Here is a 25,115-nt window from a genome sequence, read left to right as displayed (position 1 = left end):
ACATTCACAAAGATTGACCATGTAATAGGGCATAGAAACATTGCAAACAAATGCAAAAGAGCAGAAATAATAAATGTAACCTTATCAGATCATAAAGCAATAAAAATAATAATTAGTAAGGGTACCTGGACAGGCAAATCAAAAACTAATTGGAAATTAAATAATATGATTTTCCAAAACCAGTTAGTCAAAGAAGAAATCATAAAAACAATCAACAATTTCATTGAAGAGAATGACAATGTTGAGACATCCTACCAAACTCTGTGGGATACAGCCAAGGCAGTATTCAGGGGGAAATTTATATCCTTGAGCGCATATATTAACAAATTAGGGAGGGCAGAGACTACTGAATTGAGCATGCAACTTAAAAAATTAGAAAGTGAGCAAATTAAAAATCCCCAGATGAAAACTAAATTAGAAATACTAAAAATTAAGGGAGAAATTAATAAAATTGAAAGTAAAAGAACTATTGATTTAATAAATAAGACTAGAAGCTGCTATTTTGAAAAAACAGATAAAATAGACAAAGTACTGGTCAATCTAATGAAAAAAAAGGAAAGAAGAAAACCAAATTGACAGTATGAAAGATGAAAAGGGAGACCTCAACTCTATTGAAGGGGAAATTAAGGCAATCATTAAAAACTATTTTGCCCAATTATATGGCAATAAATATAACAATCTAGGACATATGGATGAATACTTACAAAAATATAAATTGCCTAGATTAGCAGCAGAAGAAATAGAATACCTAAATAATCCCATATCAGAAAAAGAAATTGAACAAGCCATCAAAGAACTCCCTAAGAAAAAATCACCAGGGCCTGATGGATTCACAAGTGAATTCTATCAGACATTCAAAGAGCAACTAATCCCAATACTATACAAATTATTTGATATGATAAGCAAAGAAGGAGTCCTACCAAATTCCTTTCATGACACAAATATGGTACTGATTCCAAAGCCAGGTAGATCAAAAACAGAGAAAGAAAACTGTAGACCAATCTCCCTAATGAACATAGATGTAAAAATCCTAAATAGAATACTAAAAAAGAGACTGCAGCAAGTAATCAAGAAGATCATCCACCATGATCAGGTGGGATTTATACCAGGAATGCAAGGTTGGTTCAACATTAGGAAAACCATCCACGTAATTGACCATATCAATAGTCTAACAAACAAAAATCACATGATTATCTCAATAGATGCTGAAAAAGCCTTTGACGAAATACAGCATCCATTCCTATTAAAAACACTGAAAAGTATAGGAATAGAAGGACCTTTCCTAAAAATAATAAACGGTATATACCTAAAACCATCAACAAGCATCATATGCAATGGGGATAAATTAGAAGCCTTCCCAATAAGATCAGGAGTGAAACAAGGATGCCCATTATCACCTCTATTATTCAACATAGTACTAGAAACACTAACAGTAGCAAGTAGAGAAGAAAAAGAAATTGAAGGTATCAAAATGGCAATGAGGTGACTAAGCTATCACTCTTGGCAGATGATATGATGGTCTACTTAAAAAATCCCAGAGAATCAACTAAGAAGCTTGTAGAAATAATCAACAACTTTAGCATAGCTGCAGGATACAAAATAAATGCACATAAATCATCAGCATTTCTATATATTTCCAATATATTAATTAGAACAGCAAGAGGTAGAGAGAGAAACACCATTTAAAATCACCCTAGACAATATAAAATACTTGGGAATCTATCTACCAAAACAAACACAGCAATTCTATGAAAACAACTACAAAACACTTTCCAAACAAGTAAAACTAGATCTAAACAATTGGAAAACCATTGATTGCTCATGGGTAGGAAGAGCTAACATAATAAAAATGACCATTCTACACAAATTAATTACGTATTTAGCACCATACCTATCAAACTACCAAAAAACTTCTTTACTGAATTAGGAAAAACTATAACAAATTTCATTTGGAATAACAAAAGTTCAAGAATATCAAGGGAAATAATGAAAAAAATGTGAAGGAAGGGGGCCTAGCAGTACCAGATATTAAACTATACTATAAAGCAGCAGTCATCAAAACAATATGGTACTGGCTAAGAGATAGAAGGGAGGATCAGTGGAATAGACTTGGGGTAAATGACATCAGCAAGACAGTGTATAATAAACCCAAAGAGCCCAACTTTTGGGACATGAATCTACTATTTGACAAAAACTACTGGGAAATTTGGAAAACAATATGGGAGAGATTAGGTTTAGATCAACATCTCACACCCTACACAAGATAAATTCAGAATGGGTGAATGACTTGAATATAAATAGGGAAAATATAAATAAGTTAAGTGAACACAGAATAGTATACTTGTCAGATCTCTGGGAAAGGAAAGATTTTGAAACCAAGCAAAAGTTAGAGAAAATTACAAAATGTAAATTAAATGAATTTGATTATATTAAATTAAAAAGCTTTTGTACAAACAAAAATAATGCAGCCAAAGTCAGAAGGGAAACAACAAATTGTGAAAAAATCTTCATAACAAAAAATTCTGACGGGGTCTAATTACTCGAATATACAAGGAGTTAAATTGTAATTAATTGTAAGTTAAATTGTAATATACAAGGAGTCAATTGTATAAAAAATCAATCCTTTCCCCAATTTATAAATGGGCAAGAGACATGAATAGACACTTTTTAGGTAAAGAAATCAAAACTATCAATAAGCATATGAGAAAGTATTCTAAATCTCTAATAATCAGAGAAATGCAAATCAAAACAACTCTGAGGTATCACTTCACACCTAGCAGGTTGGCTAAAATGAAAGAAGGGGAGAGTAATGAATGCTGGAGGGGATGTGGCAAAATTGGGACATTAATGCATTGCTGGTGGAGTTGTGAACTGATCCAACCATTCTGGCTGGCAATTTGGAACTATGCTCAAAGGGCTATAAAAGAATGCCTGCCCTTTGATCCAGCCATACCATTGTTGTACCCCAAAGAGATCATAGATAAAGAGACCTGTACTAAAATATTTATAGCTGTGCTTTTTGTGGTGGCAAAAAAACTGGAAAATGTGGGTATGTCCTTCAGTTGGGGAATGACTGAAGAAACTATGATATATGCTGGTGATGGAATACTCTTGTGCTCAAAGGAATAATCAACTGGAGGAATTCCATGTGAACTGGGAATACTTCCAGGAATTGATGCAGAGCAAAAGGAGCAGAGCCAGAAGAACACTGTACACAGAGACTGATATACTATGGTAAAATCAAATGTAATGGACTTCTGTACCAGCAGCAATGCAATGTCACAGGAAAGTTCTGAGGGATTTATGGTAAAGAACACTACCCACATTCAGAGGAAGGACTGCAGGAGAGGAAACATAAAAGAAAAACAAGTGCTTGAATGCATGGGTTGAGGTGGACATGATTGGGGATGTAGACTAGAAACTACCACACCTATGCAACTAACAACAATTTGGAAATAGATCTTGATCGATGACACATGTTAAAACCAGTGGAAATTTGCATCAGCCATGGGTGGGGAGAATGCGGGGGGTGAAGGGGAAAGTAGGAGCATGAATCATGTAACCATGTTAAAAATGAATATTTATAAATGGTTAAAACAATTTTAAAAAATCGTTGTACTTCTTTTAGACAGTCAGGAGGTGAAGGAGCCTCTCATCATTGAAATACCAGCCAATATACTGGAATCTCTCTGGACCACATCTTCTTCTGATATAGGCCTACTCAAATCAGCCATTCCTGTACAAATTAAAACAAAAGGTTGCCCACCTCCTTCCATTCCTCAGTATCCCTTATCAAAACAGGTAATTGAGGGAATTACCCTAGTAATAAGTTCATTAATTGAGCAACAAATAGGAAAACCATGCAAATCTGAATATAATACACTCATTCTACCTGTAAAAAAGCTAAAATTAGGTACATATGGAAAATCTGCCCATTTAGATTTGTACAAGATTTAAGGGCTGTAAATAATCATGCCATAAAGAGACATCCTGTGGTTCAAGCCCAGCCACAATTATCTCCTCTATTCTTAGCCACAGCTACATATTTTACTGTCTTGGATCTGTGCTCAGCTTTCTTCTCAATAGCAATTCATGGGAATTCCAGGAATATATTTGCCTTCACCTGGAAAGGTTTCCAGGGGACATGATCCCAGTAACCACAAGGGTTCATGGACATTCCTACATTTTTCTCGCAAATTCTAAATCAGGATTTAGAAAATGTTAAATTTCAAAATAGCTGTTTGATACAATTTGTAGATGATTTGCTCTTAGCTTAAAAATATCACAGTATGCCAAGAATTTTGCAAACATCTTCTTTTAGAATTAAAGAAGAGAGGCCACAAGGGCTCAAAGGCAAAGGTGTCTCTCTGAAGTGGAATATTTAGGTTTCATTTTAACTGTTGGTGACTGCTCCATTTCCCCTAAGCATATCAAAATATTCAAAAACTGAGTGCCTCCTATACTAAGAAACAGTTGACAGCAACTTTAGGAGCAATTGGGTTTTGTAGACAGTGGATCCTTTGCTATGAGGAAATCACTAAACCCCTTATAGCACTAACAAAAAATTCAGTCCCTCAACCACTTAAATTGGAGACAGAACACATGTCAGCTCTAACAAAATTAAAACAGACTGTCTTGTCTGCCCTTGTTCTAGGCATTCCAGATTACAAAAAGCTATTTACGTTGCATATACATGAACAGAAAGAGGTAGCTTCAGGTGCTTTAACTCAAATTTTAGGACCTCTTCAATGTTCAGTTGCTTACTATTCAGCCCAGTTGGACCCAGTAGCTTCAGGAGTACCACCATGTATTAAAGGTATAGCTGCCACAGATTTATTAGTAACTGAAGCTGCTGATTTAGTATTGGGATGCCCAGTTACAATAATGTGCCCACATGAAGTCGAAGCATTGTTGCTAAGGCATAGTACACAGGCATTTTATGATCAAAGACTTGCAAGATATGAGGTAACATTGTTGGGCAATGAAATTATTACCTTAAAACTCTGTACAACTCTAAATCCTGCCACCTTGTCCCAGATTTACCAGTTTCAGGACAACCTTTGTACAGTTGTGAATCTTTAGTGTCCTTGGCTGAAAAGTCTTGAGATAATCTCCTGGACATTCCTTTAGACAACCCTGACTTAGTCTTATTCACTGATGGTTCTTTTTTTTATGAGGGGTGGCATTCGCTACACTGGAGCTTCTGTAGTCACAGAATTTGCCACTGTGTGGTCAGCTTTACTGCCCTCAAATAAAAGTTCTCAAGGTGCAGAACTGATAACTCTAAAACATGCTTGTATAATTGCTAAAGATAAGAAGGCAACAATGGGTTCTCAATATGCACTTGGAATATGCCATGCAGTGGGTATGCTATGGCTCCAAAGGGGATTTTTAACTTCAGCTGGAAAATGTATTGCAAATATAAAAATCACTAATGAAGTTCTTTCTGCTTTCCAGCTCCCTAAAGCTCTTGCTGTCGTTCATTGCTTTGCCCATACAGTTGGAACTGACCCTGTTTCTAGAGGGAAATACTGGTAAGATATAGCAGCAAAGCTAACTGCCTTGAAGGACCTGAATTAATTTTAACTTTGGCAACTAGTAAAGACTCAAATTTAACCCTTCCCTATAATGAACAGGAAGTGTAAATGTAAACAAAAGTTTTAAGCTAAACAGATAAATGGAGTTTGAATGTCATCTGAAGGAAAACCCCTATTCCCTAGACATTTTGATCACCAAATATGCTCATCTGTTCAATCTGTTCACAAAAAAATGCACCCAGGGCATTGTAGATTCTGTTAAAAGAGCATGGATAGCCCCTAGTCTAACTAGGATAGCCTCTAACATGTGTGCAGCCTGCTCCACCTTTCAAGGTTATGATCAGCATGCCTTTTTGGCAAAGCGTTTGGTTGGCATCCTCTGGGTTACACACCATATGAGCACCTTTGAATCGACTTTATCATGGTGCCAAAGGCTTGACATTATAAATTTAGGGTTGTTATAGTTCATGAGCTGATTAGATGGCCGAAAGTGTTTCCTAGTGCCCAAGTAACAGCGACTTTTATTGCCAGGGTACTCTTAAAAGTGATTATTCCTTGCTTTGGTCTGCCAGCATGAATTGATTCAGTCAGGAGAACTCATTTTACTGATTCAGTTTTGTCTCAGATATATTCTTGTTTGAGAATCACCAGCAGAAGTGAGGTCAAGTTGAGAGAATGAATAGAGATAATTGGAAAACTGTGCACTGAGATTCACTTTATTTCATAATTTTTTTTAGAAAAATTTCTCCATGGTTACAAGATTCATGTTCTTGCTCTCTCTCCCCCCACTCCCCAACCCAACCCCCTGTAGCCAATGCACATTTCCACTGGTTTCTTCATGTGTCATTGATCAAGACCTCTTTCCATATTATTGATAATTGTTCTAGGGTGGTCATTAAGAGTCTACATCCCAAGTCATGTCTCCATCAACCCATGTGTTCAAGCAGTTGTTTTTTTCTGTTTCCACTCCTGTAGTTCTTCCTCTGAATGTCAGTAGTGTCCTTTTCCATTAATCCCTCAGAATTGTCCTCGGTCATTGTATTGCTGCTAGTACAGAAGTCCATTAAATTCTATTTTACAACAGTCTATCAGTGTCTGTGTATAATGTTCTCCTGGTTCTGCTCCTTTCACTCTGCATCAGTTCACATGGAATTCCTCCAATTTATTATTCCTTTGAGCACAGTAGTATTCCATCACCAACAGATACCACAATTTGTTCATCCATTCCCCATTTGATTGGCATATCCTTGTTTTCCAGTTTTTTTTGCCACCACAAAGAGAGCAGCTATACATATTTTTGTACAAGTCTTTTTCCCTATGATCTCTTTGGGGGTACAAAGTCAGCAAAAGTATGGTTGGATCAAAGGGCAGGGAATCTTTTAGCTCTCTTTGAGCATAGTTCCAAATTGCTATCCAGAATATTTGGATCAATTCACAAGTCCATCAGCAGTGCATTAATGTCCCAATTTTGCCACATCCCCTCCAACATTCATTACTCTCACCTGCTGTCATTTTAGCCAGTCTGCTGGGTTGGAGGTGGTACCTCAGAGTTGTTTTGATTTGTGTTTCTCTAATTATTAGAGAGTTAGAACACTTTCTCACATGTTTATTGTTAGTTTTGATTTCTTTATCTGAAAGTTGCCTATTCCTGTCCCTTGCCCATTTATTGATTGGATAATGACTTGATTTTTGTGCAATTGATTTAGATCCTTGTATATTTGAGTAATTAGCCGTTTGTTTAAGTTTTTTATTATAAAGACTTTTCCCCAGTTTGTGGTTTGCATTCTGATTTTAGTTGCATTATTTTTGTTTGTACAAAAACTTTTTAATTTAATGTATTCGAAATTCTTTATTTTACATTTTGTAATTTTCTCTAACTCTTGCTTGGCTTTAAAATATGACCTTTCCCAGAGATCTGACAAGTATACTATTCTGTGTTCGCCTAATTCCTTATAGTTTCCTTCTTTATATTCAAGTCATTCACCCACTCTGAATTTGTCTTGGTGTAGGGTGTGAGATGTTAATCTAAACCTAATCTCTCCCATATTGTTTTCCTATTTTCCCAGCAGCTTCTGTGAAATAGTAGATTTTTCCCCAAAGTTGAGCTTTTTGGGTTTATCCTAGACTGCCTTGTTGATATCACTTACCCCAAGTCTATTCCACTCATGCTCCCTTCTGTGAGACTCAGTTTAAATGGCCCAAAGTTCTCCCTCTATCTGTCTTTTATCTTCAGAGCAGGTTCAGGGGAGATCCACACACCTCACCATTTGAGATGCTCTTTGGATATCTCTCTATACAGGCTAAGTCTTTTTCTGCTGCATACACATCATAACTAGGTGTGGGGAAGACACTTCTATTGCTTCCTATATACAGGACTTGCCGACCAAATTGTAAGTACTGCATGAATCCGAAGCTGTAGTACAAGCAGGACCTATAGACTTTTCATTTCATAACCTCAACCTAGGAGACAAGGTGTACATAAAGAACTTCCACTGCACTGGAGCAACTCAGCCTTCTAGAGAAGTTCCATTTCAAGTACTGTTAACCACTCCAAAAGCTATCAAAATTGGAGAAAAGAACTCTTGGATTCATTGCTCACATATAAAACGAGTATCTTCTATCAACACTGATTGTATTCTGTCTCATGTATTGGAGATAAAAGCCCATAGACAAGTGGACACTGTTTTGGCTGGAACATTGAATTCCTGATTTTTTTTATTTGTTGCTTTTCTTTTTAGTTTTCTTAACAGAAAATTTGATTTTTTTCTTTTTCTTATTTTTTAATTTGATGTACATGTAATCAGTGTTAATGTTTTGGAATTTGTAGGATAAGTTTATGATCCTTTAGTTTCAATATCAATGCATACCCAAAAGTTTTGGACTATGGAAACCTGCCATTGATTGATAAATACTGTGGTACTTTGATTAATAATTGTGACTGATTCCAGGAGAAGGGATCACAAAAGAGCTATTGTACAGTGCAAAGAATCATAAGGTCAAGGAGATCAACAATCCTTGTGGGATTAATGAGATCTGAGTCAAGAGAGAGTACTTTTTTGAGGTTCCAGATAGTGGCTGTTTGATGTATGTCAGACGCAGGGCTTCCCTGTGCCAAATTCTGACAAGTACCTTAGTTGGGCTTCCATTTTGACTCCCCTATCCCTGAGATCAGTGAAGGTAAAATCAGACCAGGGAATAACATACTTCCTCTTTACTTCAAAATCTAGTCTCTTTATTCTCTCTTATAATATGGCCAGTTTCTGTAGTCATGGCTGACAATGGGTAAGTGCTATATTAATTCAATTGTCCTGCAGACTTGTAAGACATAAATTACATTATTTTTTTAATTTTTAATTTTAATTTTCTATATTTTCCCATAGTAACATGTTTCATGTTCTTTCCATATCTCCCAACCCCCCCAACCCCTGGTAGCTGATGTACAATTCCACTTGGTTGTTACATGTATCATTAAGATCTAATTCCATATTATTGAGAGTTGGTCTAGAGTTATCATTTAGCATCTATATCCCAAATAATATATCCCTCAGCCCATGTGTTCAAGCAAATGTTTTTCTTCTGTATTTCCATTTCCACAGTTCTTCCTCTCAATGTGGCTAGTTTTCTTTCTCATAAGTCCCTCAGCTTTGCTCTGGGTCCTTGCATTACTGCTAGTAGAGAAGTCCAGTATGTTCGATTGTACGACAGTGTATCAGTCTTTGTGTACAATGTTCTCTTGGATCTAATTCTTTCAATTCCTGGAGATCATTTCAGTTCACATGGAATTCTTCCAGTTCATTATTCCTTTGAGCACAATAGTATTCCATCACCAACAGATACCACAATTTGTTCATCCATTCCCCAATTGAGGGACATTCCCTCATTTTCCAATATTTTGCCACCACAAAAAGTGTGGCTATAAATATTTTAGTACAAGCCTTTTTCCTTATTATCTCTTTGGGGTATAAACCAAGCAGTGGTATGGCTGGGTAAAAAGGCAGATAGTCTTTTAAAACCCTTTGGGCATAGTTCCAAATTGCCATCAAGAATAGTTAGATCAATTCACAACTCCACAAGCAATGCATTAATGTTCCAATTTTGCCATATTCCCTCCAACATTCAGCACTTTCTTTTGCTGTCATGTTAGCTAATCTGCTAGGTGTGAGGTGGTACCTCAGGGTTGTTTTGATTTCCATTTCTCTAATTATAAGAGATTTAAAACCCTTTTTCATGTGTTTGTTGACAGCTTTGATTTCTTTATCTGGAAATGGTCTATTCATGTTCCTTGCCCTTTTATTTATTGGGGAATGGCTTAATTTTTTGTACAATTGATTAACTCCTTATATATTTGAGTAATTAGACCTTTGTCTGTGTTTTTTATTATAAAGATTTTTGCCAATTTGTTGCTTCCCTTCTAATTTTAGTAGCATTGGTTTTGTTTGTACAAAACCTTTTTAATTTAATGTAATCAAGATTATTTATTTTACATTTTGTAATTTTTCTAACTCTTGCTTAGTTTTAAAATCTTTCCTTTCCCAAAGATCTGACAAGTATACTATTCTGTGCTTACCTAATTTACTTATTGTTTCCTTCTTTACATAAATTACTTTAATTGGGCTCTGATTAAATGATCTGTTATAGATTTATTTTTACTGATAATTTTTATATACATAGATTTTGATATTTTGGTTTTGATTTTAATTTTTTTCTCCCAAAATTTAATTTTTTCTTCTATTTGTTTTTCTTTTTTTATATTTTTGGTTTTTCTTTTGACATCTGACTCATATACCCTATAACTCAACCATGTATTTTGATTTGATACAGGGGTTGGTTGATACCATCCTCAGGGGATTGTATAATTTTCATAAAATCCAAGATTTAAAAATTTTAGAGAAATTTCAGGAAAAGAAGCTCGTTAACTCCATGAATCAAGAAAATGAATTATTTGAAGAAAGTACCATAAAGAATCCTATACTGCATCAAAATATCCAGAATGAACTTTGGGATATAATGAACTAAACTGAAGTGGGTTGAATACTCTTACTCTGAATGTAAACTCTTATGCCAAAGGGGAGCCCCCTAATTGGATCTTTGTCAGTATGCCTAGCAAACATTGGTTTTACTATCTCTCTTCTATTTCCCTCTTATCGTTAACTATTGTAGTTTCCTCTTAGAAAGTACAATATTGTATGCATATTACTATAAATTATGTTAAATGATTCATTGGGGACTAGTCTCCCAAAGAATCACAGGGGGGTTGTGAAGTTAGGATTAACTCTCCCCTTATCTATTTTATCTTATCAAATAAAGAACTCAAAGTGAGTGTTCAGAATTCACTTACTACAGTAAGTGACACCTTCAAAGGCCACTGTGACCCCCAAGGCAATGCTAGACAAATTGGGAAGCTGTGATTGGTGTTATATTCATAATCTGGGAAGTGATGGATACCACCTTGAATGACAGGGAAGGCAATTGGAAGACACGAAATGTTCCCAGGTGCCGTGACCCAGGGGCAAACATCGGTTGGTCCCACAGTATAAATACCCCTTACAGCCACTTTTAGGAGGTCTCTCTGGGGCTATCTGGAGGTCTCTGGAGAGGAGTCTCTGGACTGGGAAATCTCTGAGTGGGTGGTGAAGTGAGGCAGGAAGGTCTATGAAGAACAGGGTAGAAAGAATCTGAAGCTATTTCCTGATAGACTGTGAGGGCTAGTGCATCACCAACACTGGTAGTGAGAAAGCTGAGAGAATAAGATCAGCAACACAGCTACTTCAATAACATTCCCTATTCTCTGGCTTGATTGTAGCCAGGCTGGGCCAGAGGTAGTGGAGAGAGTTCAGCTTTCACCTGATTAATAGCCTCCAGTCTTGATTGTCAACTAGTTTATAGATGATAGGTTGATGAGGTATCTAATCCCCAATCCTTGTCCTGTTTATCCTTTCCCTGATTATAGATAAAGAAAGTTCAACAAGTACCTTTCTGAGTGGTCCTTATATCACAACCCTTGGAGAGGGAGTCAAATGCAGTCAGATACCAAATGTCATCCAAAGCAAATCAATAGCCCAATAATAATCTATCCAACCCAAGGTTAGACCTGGAAAGGTTACTCATCTATTTAACCTCTCAAGGGTCCTTCTTGGGCAACTGTTAGAGAGAAAGGGATACATCAACATCATTGTACATCTATATCTCCCTAGGACCCCTTTTTGTTTATAACATTCGTTCCCGTAAATGGGAGAGCAATAGGAAGTGACTTTGAGAAAACTGCTTTTAAAAGGCCAGCCTGATGATTCAGTGATTCACTCTGTGTTGGTGAGCCAGGCTGGAGGAGAAGTATTTGTTTGCTTGGTTTCGGAGGGGCCAATTCCTTTCCTGCCATTTGGAGAGATTGACTGGGATTCCTGCCTTGGCTTTGGAGGAGACTCTCCATGGATTCTGTTTGGGCTTGCTAGATGAGTGGCTGAGATTCTTGCCTTGGCTTTGGAGGAGGCTGCACTGTTGGACTTTTGGCCGAAGACTATGCATGGAGATTGAGACATGAGGAAGCCTCCTCCCAGGGTGCTGAACTGAAGCTCTTAGGGCTGGTAGTTTTGTTAAGAATCTGCCTCTTTATCTACATTTTCCACTTTTGCTCTTTCTACCTCTTTTTAAATCAAAGCAGCTAAAAGCCATTTTTAGTTAAGCTATACTATTTTAAAATTGGTGACCACAATATAAGTTAATAACTCTCTTATTTAGTCAAAACTCCAAATTTAATCCTTAAAAATGTATGTCTGAAGAAGATATTTTCAGCTGAAAGAGATTCAGCCACAGAAAGACTATGAGGGAGGAAGCAAGTTCAAGCTGGGTGTTTAATGCTCTGGGTGAGTATGACATGAAGAAATTTAGCCTGAATTTTAGGAACTGATGAGATAATCAGTTCAGGAGAAAAACTATCTGAATGAATGAAATTAAATATAATAATCATGAAAAACATGTAGATCTCAGTTTCTCTGTACCAGGCACTGTGCTAAGCACTTTACCCTTATGATTTCATTTGATACTTACAAAAATCTCTTTCAGGTATTTTCCTTGTTTTAAATATAAGGAAAGACAGATAATAGGTGACATGCTCAGGTTCACTCAGCATGTCTGAGTGTCTGAGGCAAGATTTGAAACTCAGGATTTCCTGACTCCAGACCCAGAACTCAATCCACTACAACATCTAGGCAGTCAGCATGTTCAGAGCAATAGTAGAGAATGAGATAATGCTTGAAGGAAAGATTATGGTTGGTTGCCTTCACATATTAAATTAGGATTTAAAGTTGTGTATGGTAGGGGATTTTAATTTGATATGAGATAGGGTCCTTTATTGAATATCTCTGCACATAATTTTTATCTCCATTGAACACCTGATTATTCTAGAAACCCTGATGAAGGAAATTCACAATGAAAATTCCCTTCCTATGCCATCAATTTTTCAAATAATTAAAGACTGTAAAAGCTAGAACAGGACTTAGATATCATTTGAAGAGAAAATGAGAGAAGTCTGTCAATTCTCAAGTGTAGCCACTAAGTCTTTGTGGATTTCGGGTATAGTATAGGTGGGTGGTCCATGGCTGAAAATTAGTTGCAAGTCAAGTTAGGGAGAAAAGGATATTTTTAATTGTAAGTATAGGGGGAGGAAACTGTTACTTTGTATCAGAACCAAGTTACCAGAGTAGACACTTAATTTGGTTCATTTAATACTTGATACATTTTTAAAAAGACATTCTGAGCCTGGGATGACTGTAGTGGCTTGGAGCTTATGGTCATCAGTAAACAGTCAGCACAAAATGGAGTTCCAAAGAGCCAAAAATGACCAATTGATCCACAAAAATTTAACCAGCCCTCTATGAAGTACAAAGAGACATAACCACATCCTTCACGCATAAAACAATGAGATGGTTCTTGTCCCATACAGACATGCAGCATTGTATGAAGTGTCCTGAAGATGAGTATCCAAACAAGGAGAGAGATCTCTGCCTCCCCAAAGCCATTACCTTCCTGGATATCAAAGAACCTCTGGGAATGACTCTAGCCTGTGTGGCTCTTTTCTTCTCTGTGCTCACAGCTCTGATTCTTGGAGTGTTTGTGAAGTTCTGTGACACACCTATAGTGAAAGCCAATAATAGGACCCTCAGCTACACTCTCCTCATCTCCCTCACTTTGTGTTTCCTCTGCTCCTTGCTCTTCATTGGCCGTCCCACTGCAGCCACCTGCCTCTTTAGACAAACAACTTTTGGACTTGTCTTCACTGTAGCTGTTTCTTCCATTTTAGCAAAAACCATTCTGGTAATTCTGGCCTTCAAGGTTACAATACCAGGGAGCAGTAACAAGATTTGGCTGCAACCTCGAGTGTCCAACTGTATTGTAGTCCTTTGCTCTGGCATTCAAGTGACTCTCTGTGGCATCTGGCTAGGAATATCTCCCCCTTTTCCAGACACTGACACACATTCCCAACCCAATAAGATCATCATTGAATGTAATGAGGGCTCTGTCACTGGTTTCTACAGTGTTTTGGGGTACATTGGCTTCCTAGCCCTGGGTAGCTTCACTGTGGCTTTCCTGGCCAGGAGCCTGCCTGACACCTTCAATGAAGCCAAGTTCATCACCTTCAGCATGCTGGTGTTCTGCAGTGTGTGGATCTCCTTCCTGCCAACATACCAGAGAACCAAGGGTAAAGCCATGGTGGTGGTGGAGATCTTTTCCATCTTGACCTCCAGTGCTGGGTTACTGGGCTGCATCTTTATTCCCAAGTGTTATGTGCTTTTGCTGAGGCCCAATGAGAACACTCAGGAATGTATAAGAAATAAACCCAACTGCAAGAGTGAGAAGCATTTGACTTGAGAAATTGAAAGGATAAGCAAATGATTTATTATGGAAATCCATGGAAAGATACCCTATTTGGTGACTCAGTTCTTGAACTAGCTCAATTGCCTTGTTATCCAATTAAGTTTATAGTCCATATTTTATCCTATGAGAAATTTTTTCAATTTTGGAAACTGAAAAAAAAACTTATTACACTCTTTGAACCTAGCCCTCTGTCACTGGGAGAGTGGACCACCTAGAATGCCTATATTTATTATGTATATGTGTGTGTGTGTGTGTGTGTGTGTGTGTGTGTATATGTATATCCATTATCATATACCTAAGTTATCTTGACCAGAAATTCAGTCAGATCCTAAGACTGATGTAAAGTGTTTTCTCATTATTTCTCATCTTAGGGAATCTATATATCTTATCTTAAAACTGGACACCTCCCAGTAAATTAATTATTATTTTCATGTTTATCTGATTAGATACACTTAGGCGGAGAAGAAAATCTCTTTTCTTACTTTAGGAAGTTGAGCTTTTTTGCTCTCCTTTTCCCAGTGCAGAAAGTCTCTAATGTATCACATCTAATGTATCACAAATCAGATTACTTATAATGTACAGTTTATTTTTAATTAATCAGTCTTATATGATGAATTGTTTTTTAATGTATAAAAGCATATATTCTGTTGTGGTTAAAGTCCAGCTCTAGGATGATGGAGAAGACCTTGTCCTGATCTGTTAGACCCTTGACATCCTTGACTTAATAAATGAACAAGGTCACAAAATCTAACATCTGTTTAAACATTTATTTCCTCTTTTTTGTTTTTGTTCCTTACATCTGGAAGATTGAATCAGAATTCCTTTATAAGTCAGAAGAGGTTCTTAAGAAATAATATGTATCATGTTGGGATATCTATGTTTTATGGATTTGAGAACACATGAATCCTACTTACTTGGACACTTCACTAAAATTTTCCCACAATTTCTCTAGTTTTGTTATTGATAACACCATATTAAATCCTCTTATCTGAAGATTTTGAAAATGTCCCCTTTTATCCTTCTATCTTTTGTGCCACACATTTAATGCTCACTTCAATATCACAAATATCCTCCATTTCTTTATCCATCATTGATAAGACCATCAGCACTGAAGCTTTGATGGTTAAATCAATCATTTCAACAATAAACATTTATTCTTGTTGTTCATACATTTCACTTTTGTCTGACTCATCCTGGTCTCATTCAGGTTTTCCATTTCCTTTTTTTAAAGTAATTTTATATGTGTGGAAATTGATGTAAACATGAATGAAGGGATGGTAGGCAAGGTTGTCCCTTTGCATGGGATGGGACATCCCATTACATGACATCTCTTCTTCTGGAAGCAAGTATGTTAACTCCTGCCAACCAAACTTGCAGTAAATTTAATTACTTTTTCTCTGAGAGTGAGTCCTATTGTGAAAGCACAAAGGCCAAAAGAAAATTCAGAGAAAGAAAATTATAGACCAATCTCCTAAATGAATATTAATGCAAATTTTAAAATAAAATCCTAGCCTGAAGATTATAGCAATATATCACAAGGATCATTCATCATGAGCAGGTGGGTTTTATACCAGGAATTCAGAGTTAGTTCAACATTAGGAAAATCATCTTCACAATTGATCATATTAATAACAAAATCAATTAAAAACCTCGTTGTTATCTCAATAGATGCAGGAAAAGTTTTTGACAAAACTCAGTGCCCATTCCTATACAGCCCATAGAACATTGCAATAAATGGGACATTCCACAAAATAATTCATTGCCATCTATTTAAAACCATTCACAAATATTATCTGCAATGAGGATAAACTAGAAGCCTTCCTAGTATGATCAGGGCTGAATCAAAGAAGTCCATTACCACCACTCTTTTCAATATTGTACTAGTAATGTTAACTAGAGCAATGAGAGAAGGAGAAATGAAGGAATCAGAATAGGCAATGAAGGCATAAAACTATCACTTTTCCCAAGTGATATGTTATATACAAAGAAAATCAACCAAAAAGTTGTAAAAACAATTAGCAATTTGATCAAAATTGTAGGATAAAAAAATGAAACCACAGAAATCATCGGAATTTCTCTACACTACCCATCAGGTCCAACAGGGAGATATAAAAAGAGAAATTCCATAGAAAATAACTGCAGAAAACAAAAAACACCTGGGAGTTGTAATAATAATTTTAATAAATGTGATCATAAATGATAATAAAGTATTATAATAGGCTGGATACTGAGCAGATACTTTGCTTGGTGTTTACAAAGTACCTCAGTTCTACTTCATGAAGGAAAGCCAAAAGTGACCTTCTTCCACTGGACTCAGTGCACAAAACTGTCCTGGAGAGTATTATAACTATAAAATATATTTATTTGTATTATGAAGATATAAGGATTATAAACAGAGGATGCCTTAACACTAAGGGACTAATTTCTCCATCCAATCCCTTTTTGTCATGAGACAAAATTCTTCTGGCCTTGGGAATTCACCTAAACTACATTATAAATCTCCTTAACTGTAACCAGAATCCCCAAAAACACTATTTGACTAAAACTGACTAAAATCCTTATATATATAGGCTTAAATACATGTATATTAGTGTTGTCTCCAAATAAGAAAAGACTGAGCCAAAATGGCTAAAGCTCACTGAGCTGAGTGGACTCTGAGGTTTCCCTCAGGAGTCTAAGGCAAAACAAGGTCTTCTGATTTTTCTTCTTTTAAACAACAGTCGTCAATGGAGCAGAAGTAAGCTAGTCTTCTTCCTGGTATTTCCCAAAGGAAAACTCCATGATATTTCAAGGTTTCCTTCTCAAAATTCTGGCTATGGTAAGAGCAACGTAAGAGAGTTGTTAATCCCACAACTGCCAGGGATCCAACTGTCACTTCCCTTCACTCACACCTCCCCCTTCCTTCCCATTTCCAAACCTTTCTACAGAATCCTTTCTGCTTCAGCCACTCTCCAGCCTCTGAGAACAACCTTCCAAATTCTTTAGCTTATCAAAACCTTATCAATGTATTTCTAATTTCATCTGTATAGAGCCCATTGCCAAGATAAACCCAGGAACTGTTGATCTGCTACCATAAAATTCTCTGAAGACTGTATATTAATCTATCATTCTTTATTGGTAAAGGTTAGAGGGAGAGAGAAAAAAAGATTCCATGATCACCTGGCTGGGTCTAACTAAAAACTGACTTCATGCTTCCCTAGTTCATACCCCAAGCAGCTACATTGCCTCAAGCAGCTGACCACTAGGTAAACCAGTGTGTGCCAATCATTAAATGCTCCAGAGGAGAGGGAACAGTTGGATGAAAAAAGTCCAGGGTTTGAAATGTGCCTCAGACACTTCCCAGATCTTTGATAAATTCCATCACCTCTTTGAACCTCTTTCTCCACTCCTCTGTAAAAGGGAGATAATAAAAACAGGATTTTGTGAGGCTCAGATGAGGTCATATGTGTAAAGTGCTGACTATTCTTATAATAGATCACTTGGGGGGCTTGGTTTCCTCATCTGAAAAAGAGTAGTGTTGGAATATATTACCTATAAGATTGCTTCTAGCTCTTGCTTTTAGATCATGTGACTGTTCTGAGATCCACAATTGAAGTCACAATAAATGGGACATCCAGAAGGTGCTACAACAGTCTGAAGGTTTAATTTAATGTGAAGAGACTTGTCTAAAGTGAAATATATTGTTGTCAGGATCAATGGACTTTTATATGGCAGGTCAGCCTGAATCTACTAGGGTCTTACTGATATTACTGGGAATATAAGTAAGGATTTATAATTATAAATCTTTCAAAAATAAATTCAAGTTCAGAAAAAAATCATCAATAATATAGAGGAGGGCATACCAAGAGATCCTATGAAAAAAAGTCTATAATTGTTCTCAAAATTGCAGCCAAAAACACACATGCTTTTGAAAGCTGTATAGGCAGAGGCTTGATGACTAAGCAGTCTCAATTTCCTCATTTGTAAAATAAGCTGGAAAAGGAAATGTCAAACAACTTCATTATCCCCCCACCTCCAACAAAAGAATCCAACTGGAGTCACAAAGAGTCAGACAAGACTGAAATGACAGAACAACAGTGGTTACAATCAGGGAAGTGAAGATATCATATAATTCTTTCCTGGTGAGATCAAATCTAGGATATTGTTTTCACAGTTGAGAACCACAAAGGATACTGGAATTTAGATCTTGAAGACCATTTACTCTACTCCCATAATTTTAGATAAGAAGTAACTGAAACTCATAGAGTTTAAATGAATCCAAGATCCCAGGGTAGGAAGAAATAGAGCTGTATTTGCAAATCAAGCACCCACACTTTCTTGATCTATGAAGCCTTTAACACTATTAATCACCATCTCCTTGATATTCTCTTTTCTCTAAGTTCTTGGGACATTGCTCTTCTGTTTTTATTCTTACATGTAAAACTAGACCTTCTCTGTCTCCTTTGTTGTATCTTCAACCATGACATAACTGCCAACCAGGGTTGTTCTCTGTGCTCTTTACCTTTATCTCCATACTGTTTTATTATTGATCTCATCACTCCCATGGATTCAATGATCATCATTATGTGGATGATCCTCAGGTGTACTTATGCAACCCTAGGCTTTCTGCTTTGTCTCTTCAAACCTGTTCAGCTTTCCATCCTTAACTGTCTATTGAATTATTGGCTCCTTGAAGGCCAAATATTGATTTCTTTTTTGTATTTCTCTTCCTAGCATTTACCACACTTCCTGGCTGTGATAAGTGCTTAGCATGTGTTTATTGAATGATGCAATGGAGACATCTTATATTTAATATTTCATATTTCCAAAATAGAATTCATTATTTGCAACCCCAAAAATCTTCCCATATTTTTAAATTCCTTTTTACTGTTCAGGGTACTACCATTCTTCCCAGTCACATCTGATGACTACTTGAAGGTTATCTTTAGTTTCCATCATCTATTACCCGTTGTGAGGAGGATTACTTAGTTATTATTTAGGAGGAAGTGGAGTTGTACCCTGATTCCCTGGGATCTTGGAGAGTGGTGGAGGTTGAAAAGGCAGAAGACATCTGTCCTGCAAGTCAACTCTGAGTAGGGAAGTGGCCTGTGATCTGGTGGACAGTTTGCAGTCTCACCCTACCTGGTTACTTTGGATCATCGGCTGTGGAAGAGTTGGTTCTTGGTACCCTGATAACATCTCTGGAACAGTTGTGGGACCCCCAAATTCAAACCCTCTTCCTCACGTCCTTAGCAAAGCAGTCAAAACCTGGCAGAAGCCAGGTTGGCTAAAGATCTTACCCCTTTTGACTCCAGTCCTGGATAGTCATAGCTTCACCTAACCCCCTTTCCTATCCCCTCATATTATAATTAAACTGTTTCCCTGTGAATTTTCTTGTACTTTAAAGTCCTCATTGTGTGAATTTAATACTCTGAAAGTTATTCCAAGTTGGGTGGGGCAAGATGACAGTTAGTTCTCTAGAACAGTCACTTGTGTCATGGTGATGTGATGGAGTCAGTAAAATTTCAAATTTTTGGAAGAACCATTGTGAAGGGAGATTTCTGCTCCTGACTATGGGCTGCATTTGATGACCTTGGAGGGACTGTTCATTTCTGGTATTCTGTTATAAGTCTATACTACTCAATTATCATAATGAGGTAGTTGTGATAGGAATGGAAGAGGACTTGTAAGTAATTCATGGCCAAAGACAGCACCTAAAAGAGACTGCTCTGCACCTGAAATTATGTGAGGCCTGGACTGCATCGTCCAAGGACTGCATTAGCATAAGGAGATTACAGAAAGTATCATGGTTAATAGCCTTAGACTTTGAATTGGGAAAACCTCAGTTCAAATATTACTCAGAAACTTATTAGCTATGCAACTACTGCCTCATCAATGAAGTAGGGACAATAATGTCACCTCCTTCACAGAGTTGTTTTGAGGATCAAATGAGATAATGTACACAGTGTTTCACAAACATAAATATTTTATTATTATTATTATCATTACACATGTGTGTCCATTAAGACTATAGATCTTGTAGTCTATTGGATTGTTATGGCTGAGAGTTTCTGATCTCACCACTTCACAGTGACTTCTGTCTGAATCCCATAATAACTTCAGAAAAAATTATACCTGATGTAACAGTCCATGTCAGCCTTAGAGTCCATATGGCTACTTGCTAATACAGAGACACCCATGGGTCACCAGCTGAGGAGTAAGAAACATTACAAAAAGAAAAAGTAAGCTTCTTAATTAACCTGAAAGTGTCTCAGGTCCCATGAGCTTTACCAGGAACAGGGAGATTTAAAAACATATTTTTCCCTTTCTATTTTGGTTCTGCTGTTGGACTCAATGACAGAGCTGGATATGCCTCAGGTAGAGATGATCCCAAGAGTTTCTCTGTGGCTGAGGATGAAGACTAATGTCAGGGAAATGGCAGGCACCTGTCCATTCTTAAAAACAAGAGCATTAAGAAAGTTTCTAATCTAGGAAACAATGATGTTTAAATACACCTCTCCTTCCACCATTCCCCCAAATAAACTCCTCCTTGATATTCATTTGTGCATTTGCAAGTCTTAGCACTAAGAGATTATTTTTTCAGGTGCTGGACACTTCATCAGGACAAGCCCCAAGGAGGTTACTTTGTGTGAGTTTAAGCACTAATTAACTACCTCTGTGCTTAGAACTTCAACTGACTCTCACAGTGATGCCACTCAAAATTCACAAAAAAAATTCCCATATGATACCTGTCCTCCTTGTAATGCTCCTACAGCTCCCACCATCTGTGCACAAGATGGAGAAGGCCATTTCTTTCCTAAAAAACAGTTCTGGTTTCTCCAGGGATGGACACCTAGTTATTGGGAACTTTCTTCCCATGCATTCTGTAGAAGTGAGTAATATCAGAGGAGAAGGTCTGTTTCGAAGTCATCCTAACAAGAGTTATAGAGATTACAAGTAAGTGCCTGCCTGAATCTCTTGAAGTTCTCTTTTCCATTGTGAAGTTTACAAAAAGTGCTAAGAGAAGGGGTTTCATTCTGTTTTCTCTCACACTCTCTCTGGGACCTCTGCCAGATCTAGATATATGATTCAACCAGGTAGAAGTGCCTTTTAGTTGATCTAATGGAATTTTGTATGGAAATCATTTTGTAAATCTCAAAGAAACACATTAACTGTAGTGAGATTCAGTTTCTTCCCTTATACAGTAGAAAAATAACGGCCTTAACTTGTCAGGGCTTTTGTGAAGCTCAAATGAGATCACATATGTAAAGTACTTTACTAACTATATAACTATTAGCTATTATTAATTAATTAATTAATTTATTAATCTGGCCCTTAATTTCTTCCTCTGTAAAATAGCACCTACTTCTCAAAGTTTTGGAGAGGTACCTCATTAGTTTCTGCCATCATGTTCAGGACACATGTAGTACTGACAACTTTCTGGATAGTCAATTTTATAGTTTTCTTCATTTACTGCCTCTGGGAAACTATGGAAATGTAGCAATATTTTCAAGTTTTGAAATTCAAAACCAAAAGTGAAATGGTCAAAAACATTGATTGAGGAACCAGAGTTTTGGCATTCAAAATCCAGATCCTTCTTCAGGGACGTTTGTGCTCTAGCACTGTTATGGTGAAATAACTTTGGAGTCCTAGAGTTAATATATGCACATGGCTAGGAGATGGGAGCTGAATAAGAATGGGAAAAGTTGTAAAAAATAGCCTGTGGAGGACTGGATATTCCCTTAAGAGTTTCTGTTTCTGCATATTATATTTCTACTGTCCTATCACTTTATCAATTATCACTGTCCATTTTTTGTTTTCTCCAGTCATCTGCCTTCCTTTGCTCACTGGGTTGATCTTCATTCAGCAGTCAAAATATGTAAAGAAAGTTTCTATTACATTGTATTATATTATTTGAATCTCTTTTTATCTTCTCTGTTCTTTTTCACTTCCTGCTCAGAGTTGGTACTCCCTGATTGCTGGGGTTGGTGGGTCCTGCTCCCTCCACATCTAATGAGTTTTTTAAAAAATTACTGAAAAATATCCATTTTGACTGAATTGTAAATATGGGCAAGGAAGAGAATTGTGATGGGGTAAAACTGTGTTCCAATCCAAATTCTTATAGAAAGGAACAAGAATATGGTAATGGTTTGCCTGAAGAATCAATTATTCGTGTATATATTAAGTACTTTTTTTTTACCAGGCTCTGTTCTAGAAGCAGCTGAGAAGAAATAAGCCCAAGGAAATAACCCATCCCCCTTACCAGGAATTTACATTTTAATGAAGAAGACTATATTTTCATATAAAATGTACATTACATGAATATAATCTGAGTTAATACAGTACTGTTTTCAGTAATTTTAATTGTATTTCAGTCTTTGTGTACCCATTTCAGATTTTTCTGGCAAAAATAATGGAGTGACTTGTTTGCCATTTCCTTCTCCAGCTCAATTTACATTTGAAGTAACTGAGACAAACAGGGATAATTTACTTGCCTTGGGTCACACAACTTTAAATGTCTGAAACTGGATTTGAGCTCAGGTTTTCTTGACTGTAAGTCTGGCACTCTTTACATTGAGATAATATAGAATGGAAGAACAAGAAGTTGGGAAGATCAAGATTCATAAAAAAGACCTGCAAGTTTGTGCTTGAGCAATGTCTTAAACAAAGAGAGGGTCTTTAGGAACTGAAGGGAGCTATCTATTTATCTATATCTATATTTATTTATATTTATAAACACACATATATATTAAGTAATTTAAAAAATTTGCTTGTTTATTGAGTCTAATGAATTGTATTTGAATATTTTCTTCTTAGTTTCCTACTCTCTATCCCTCAGGTGGCTGCACAAAAATTACCAGCAGGTCCTGGTCCTGGTATTTGCTATGGAAGAGATCAACAGGGATCCCAATCTGTTGCCCAATATTTCTTCCCTGGGATTCCATGTCTATAATGCCTACCACAGTGATGGGAGAACCCTGGAGAGCTCCCTGAAGTGGCTGTCTGGGCAGGGCCAGCTCATCCCTAACTATAGCTGCTGGGAGCAGAACCAGCCTGTGGCTATCATTGGAGGAGCCACATCAGCTCTGTCTATCCAGATGGGGACCCTGCTTGAGCTCTACAAGTTTCCACAGGTAGGGGATACTGAGACAGCAACTTTTTGTTTTTTCTCAAACTATTCAGTCTTGGAAGTAGTGGAGTGTCCTTCAGTAATGATCATATTATGGGTTGAAGATAGAATTTGTTTTCCAATTTTTGGTTTGCTTAAGCATCCTAGAGATAAGCTAGAGCACTCTGCCTATCTCTCTCCAGCAGACTCTAAAGATTACCCTGGTTAGAAGCACTCCCTAAGTCATGCAGCCTCTTAGAAGCAGAACTAAGATGAGAGCCTGAATGCCCTGACTTGTAGTTCAGCAGAGAGTGTGGTACGAAAAATTGTAAAACTTAGATGACTAGAAGGATGTTAATATCTTCAACAAAAATAGGGAAATTAGGAAAGGACGAAGGTTAGGAGAGGAGTTAGTTTGAGGGCAGAAAATGAGTTAATTTGGTACCTATGAAATTAAGATGTATGTAAGATATTCAATTTATAATGTCTAGTAGTCAACTGTGATGCAAGAACTGAGGCCTGGAGAGAGGTTGGTAATGGATTAATAAATATGAAATGTTATGAATGTAGAAGTGACCAGATTTCAAATTGTATATTAGAGAGATTAAAGGAGAGGAACAAGTCAAAGATGACTTTTATGCTATGAATGTGTCACATGTAAGAATAAATGGCTGTTTTGAAGAGGAAAAAGGAAAGTATGGAAAAGGAGTTTGAAGTGAGATTCTATTTTGTAAAAAATATATATTTAAATTTCTCCAATTATATATGAAAAATGTTTAAACATTCATTTAAAAAATTTTAGTTCCAAATTCTCTTCTTCACTCCCTTCCTTACCTCTAACTTGACAATGTAAACAATTTAATATAAATATAAATTTTACATTAGCAATCATTATAAATATATTCACATTGTAATTTTGCTGAAAAAGAGAACATAAACCAAAGGAGGGGAAAGCAAGAAAAATTAAGAAAAAACGTAAAAGTCTGCTTTGATATACATTTCTATTTGATTTACTCTTCATCTGAAGTTGGACAGAATTTTCTCCTCATATAACCTTTTGAATTATCTGGGATCTTGGTATTCTAAGAATAACTGACATTAATAGTTGATTATTTTAAAATATTGATATTACTTTATATAATGTTTTACAAATGGTTTTCTCCCTTCACTTCACACCAATTCATGTCATTCCAAATTTGTTTTGAAAGCATCCTGCTCATTTCTTCTTGAAGCCAATAGTGTTCCATCACAGTCATAAACTGTAACTTGTTTGGCTCTCCTCCAGTTGATGGGGATCTCCTCAATTTCCAATTCTTTGTCAACACACAAAATTGCTTTAATTTTTTTTCCCTTAAAGGTACTTTTTTCTTTCTAAAAATCTCTTTGGGATATAGACCTAACCACAGTACTTCCCTATCTCCAAACTCCTCAAAATCCGTGTTTCTCTTTTTCTCTTGAAATCAGCCTTTTACTCCTCCCTGGAACTCATGATCATAACCTCATAGTCAACATGTCTTCCTCTTCTCCTTTAATCTCTCTATACAATAAGTCTCATTATATAATGAGACTTATATATATATATATATATATATATATATATATATATATATAAAATCTGT

At 36.5% G+C, this 25,115-nt stretch overlaps 2 protein-coding genes across 2 annotated transcripts in view; both read left to right on the top strand.

Moving 5' to 3' along the window:
• LOC123232492 (vomeronasal type-2 receptor 26-like) overlaps window positions 1-14,402 on the top strand; it is a 47,549-nt gene extending 33,147 nt beyond the window's left edge. The window contains exon 6 of the mRNA XM_044658943.1: window positions 13,477-14,402. Within this exon, the coding sequence (XP_044514878.1) occupies window positions 13,477-14,402 (926 nt within the window). The remainder of the gene's footprint in view (window positions 1-13,476) is intronic.
• A 6,727-nt stretch (window positions 14,403-21,129) lies between these two features.
• LOC123230502 (vomeronasal type-2 receptor 26-like) overlaps window positions 21,130-25,115 on the top strand; it is a 36,149-nt gene continuing 32,163 nt past the window's right edge. The window contains exons 1-2 of the mRNA XM_044656644.1: window positions 21,130-21,344; window positions 23,227-23,521. Coding sequence (XP_044512579.1) covers window positions 21,130-21,344; window positions 23,227-23,521 — 510 coding nt within the window. The remainder of the gene's footprint in view (window positions 21,345-23,226; window positions 23,522-25,115) is intronic.

Source organism: Gracilinanus agilis, chromosome 1, assembly GCF_016433145.1.
Source record: "Gracilinanus agilis isolate LMUSP501 chromosome 1, AgileGrace, whole genome shotgun sequence".
NCBI lineage: Eukaryota > Metazoa > Chordata > Mammalia > Didelphimorphia > Didelphidae > Gracilinanus > Gracilinanus agilis.
The sequence above is the reverse complement of the archived record's forward strand: the minus strand, read 5'-3'. Positions and strand labels throughout refer to the sequence as shown.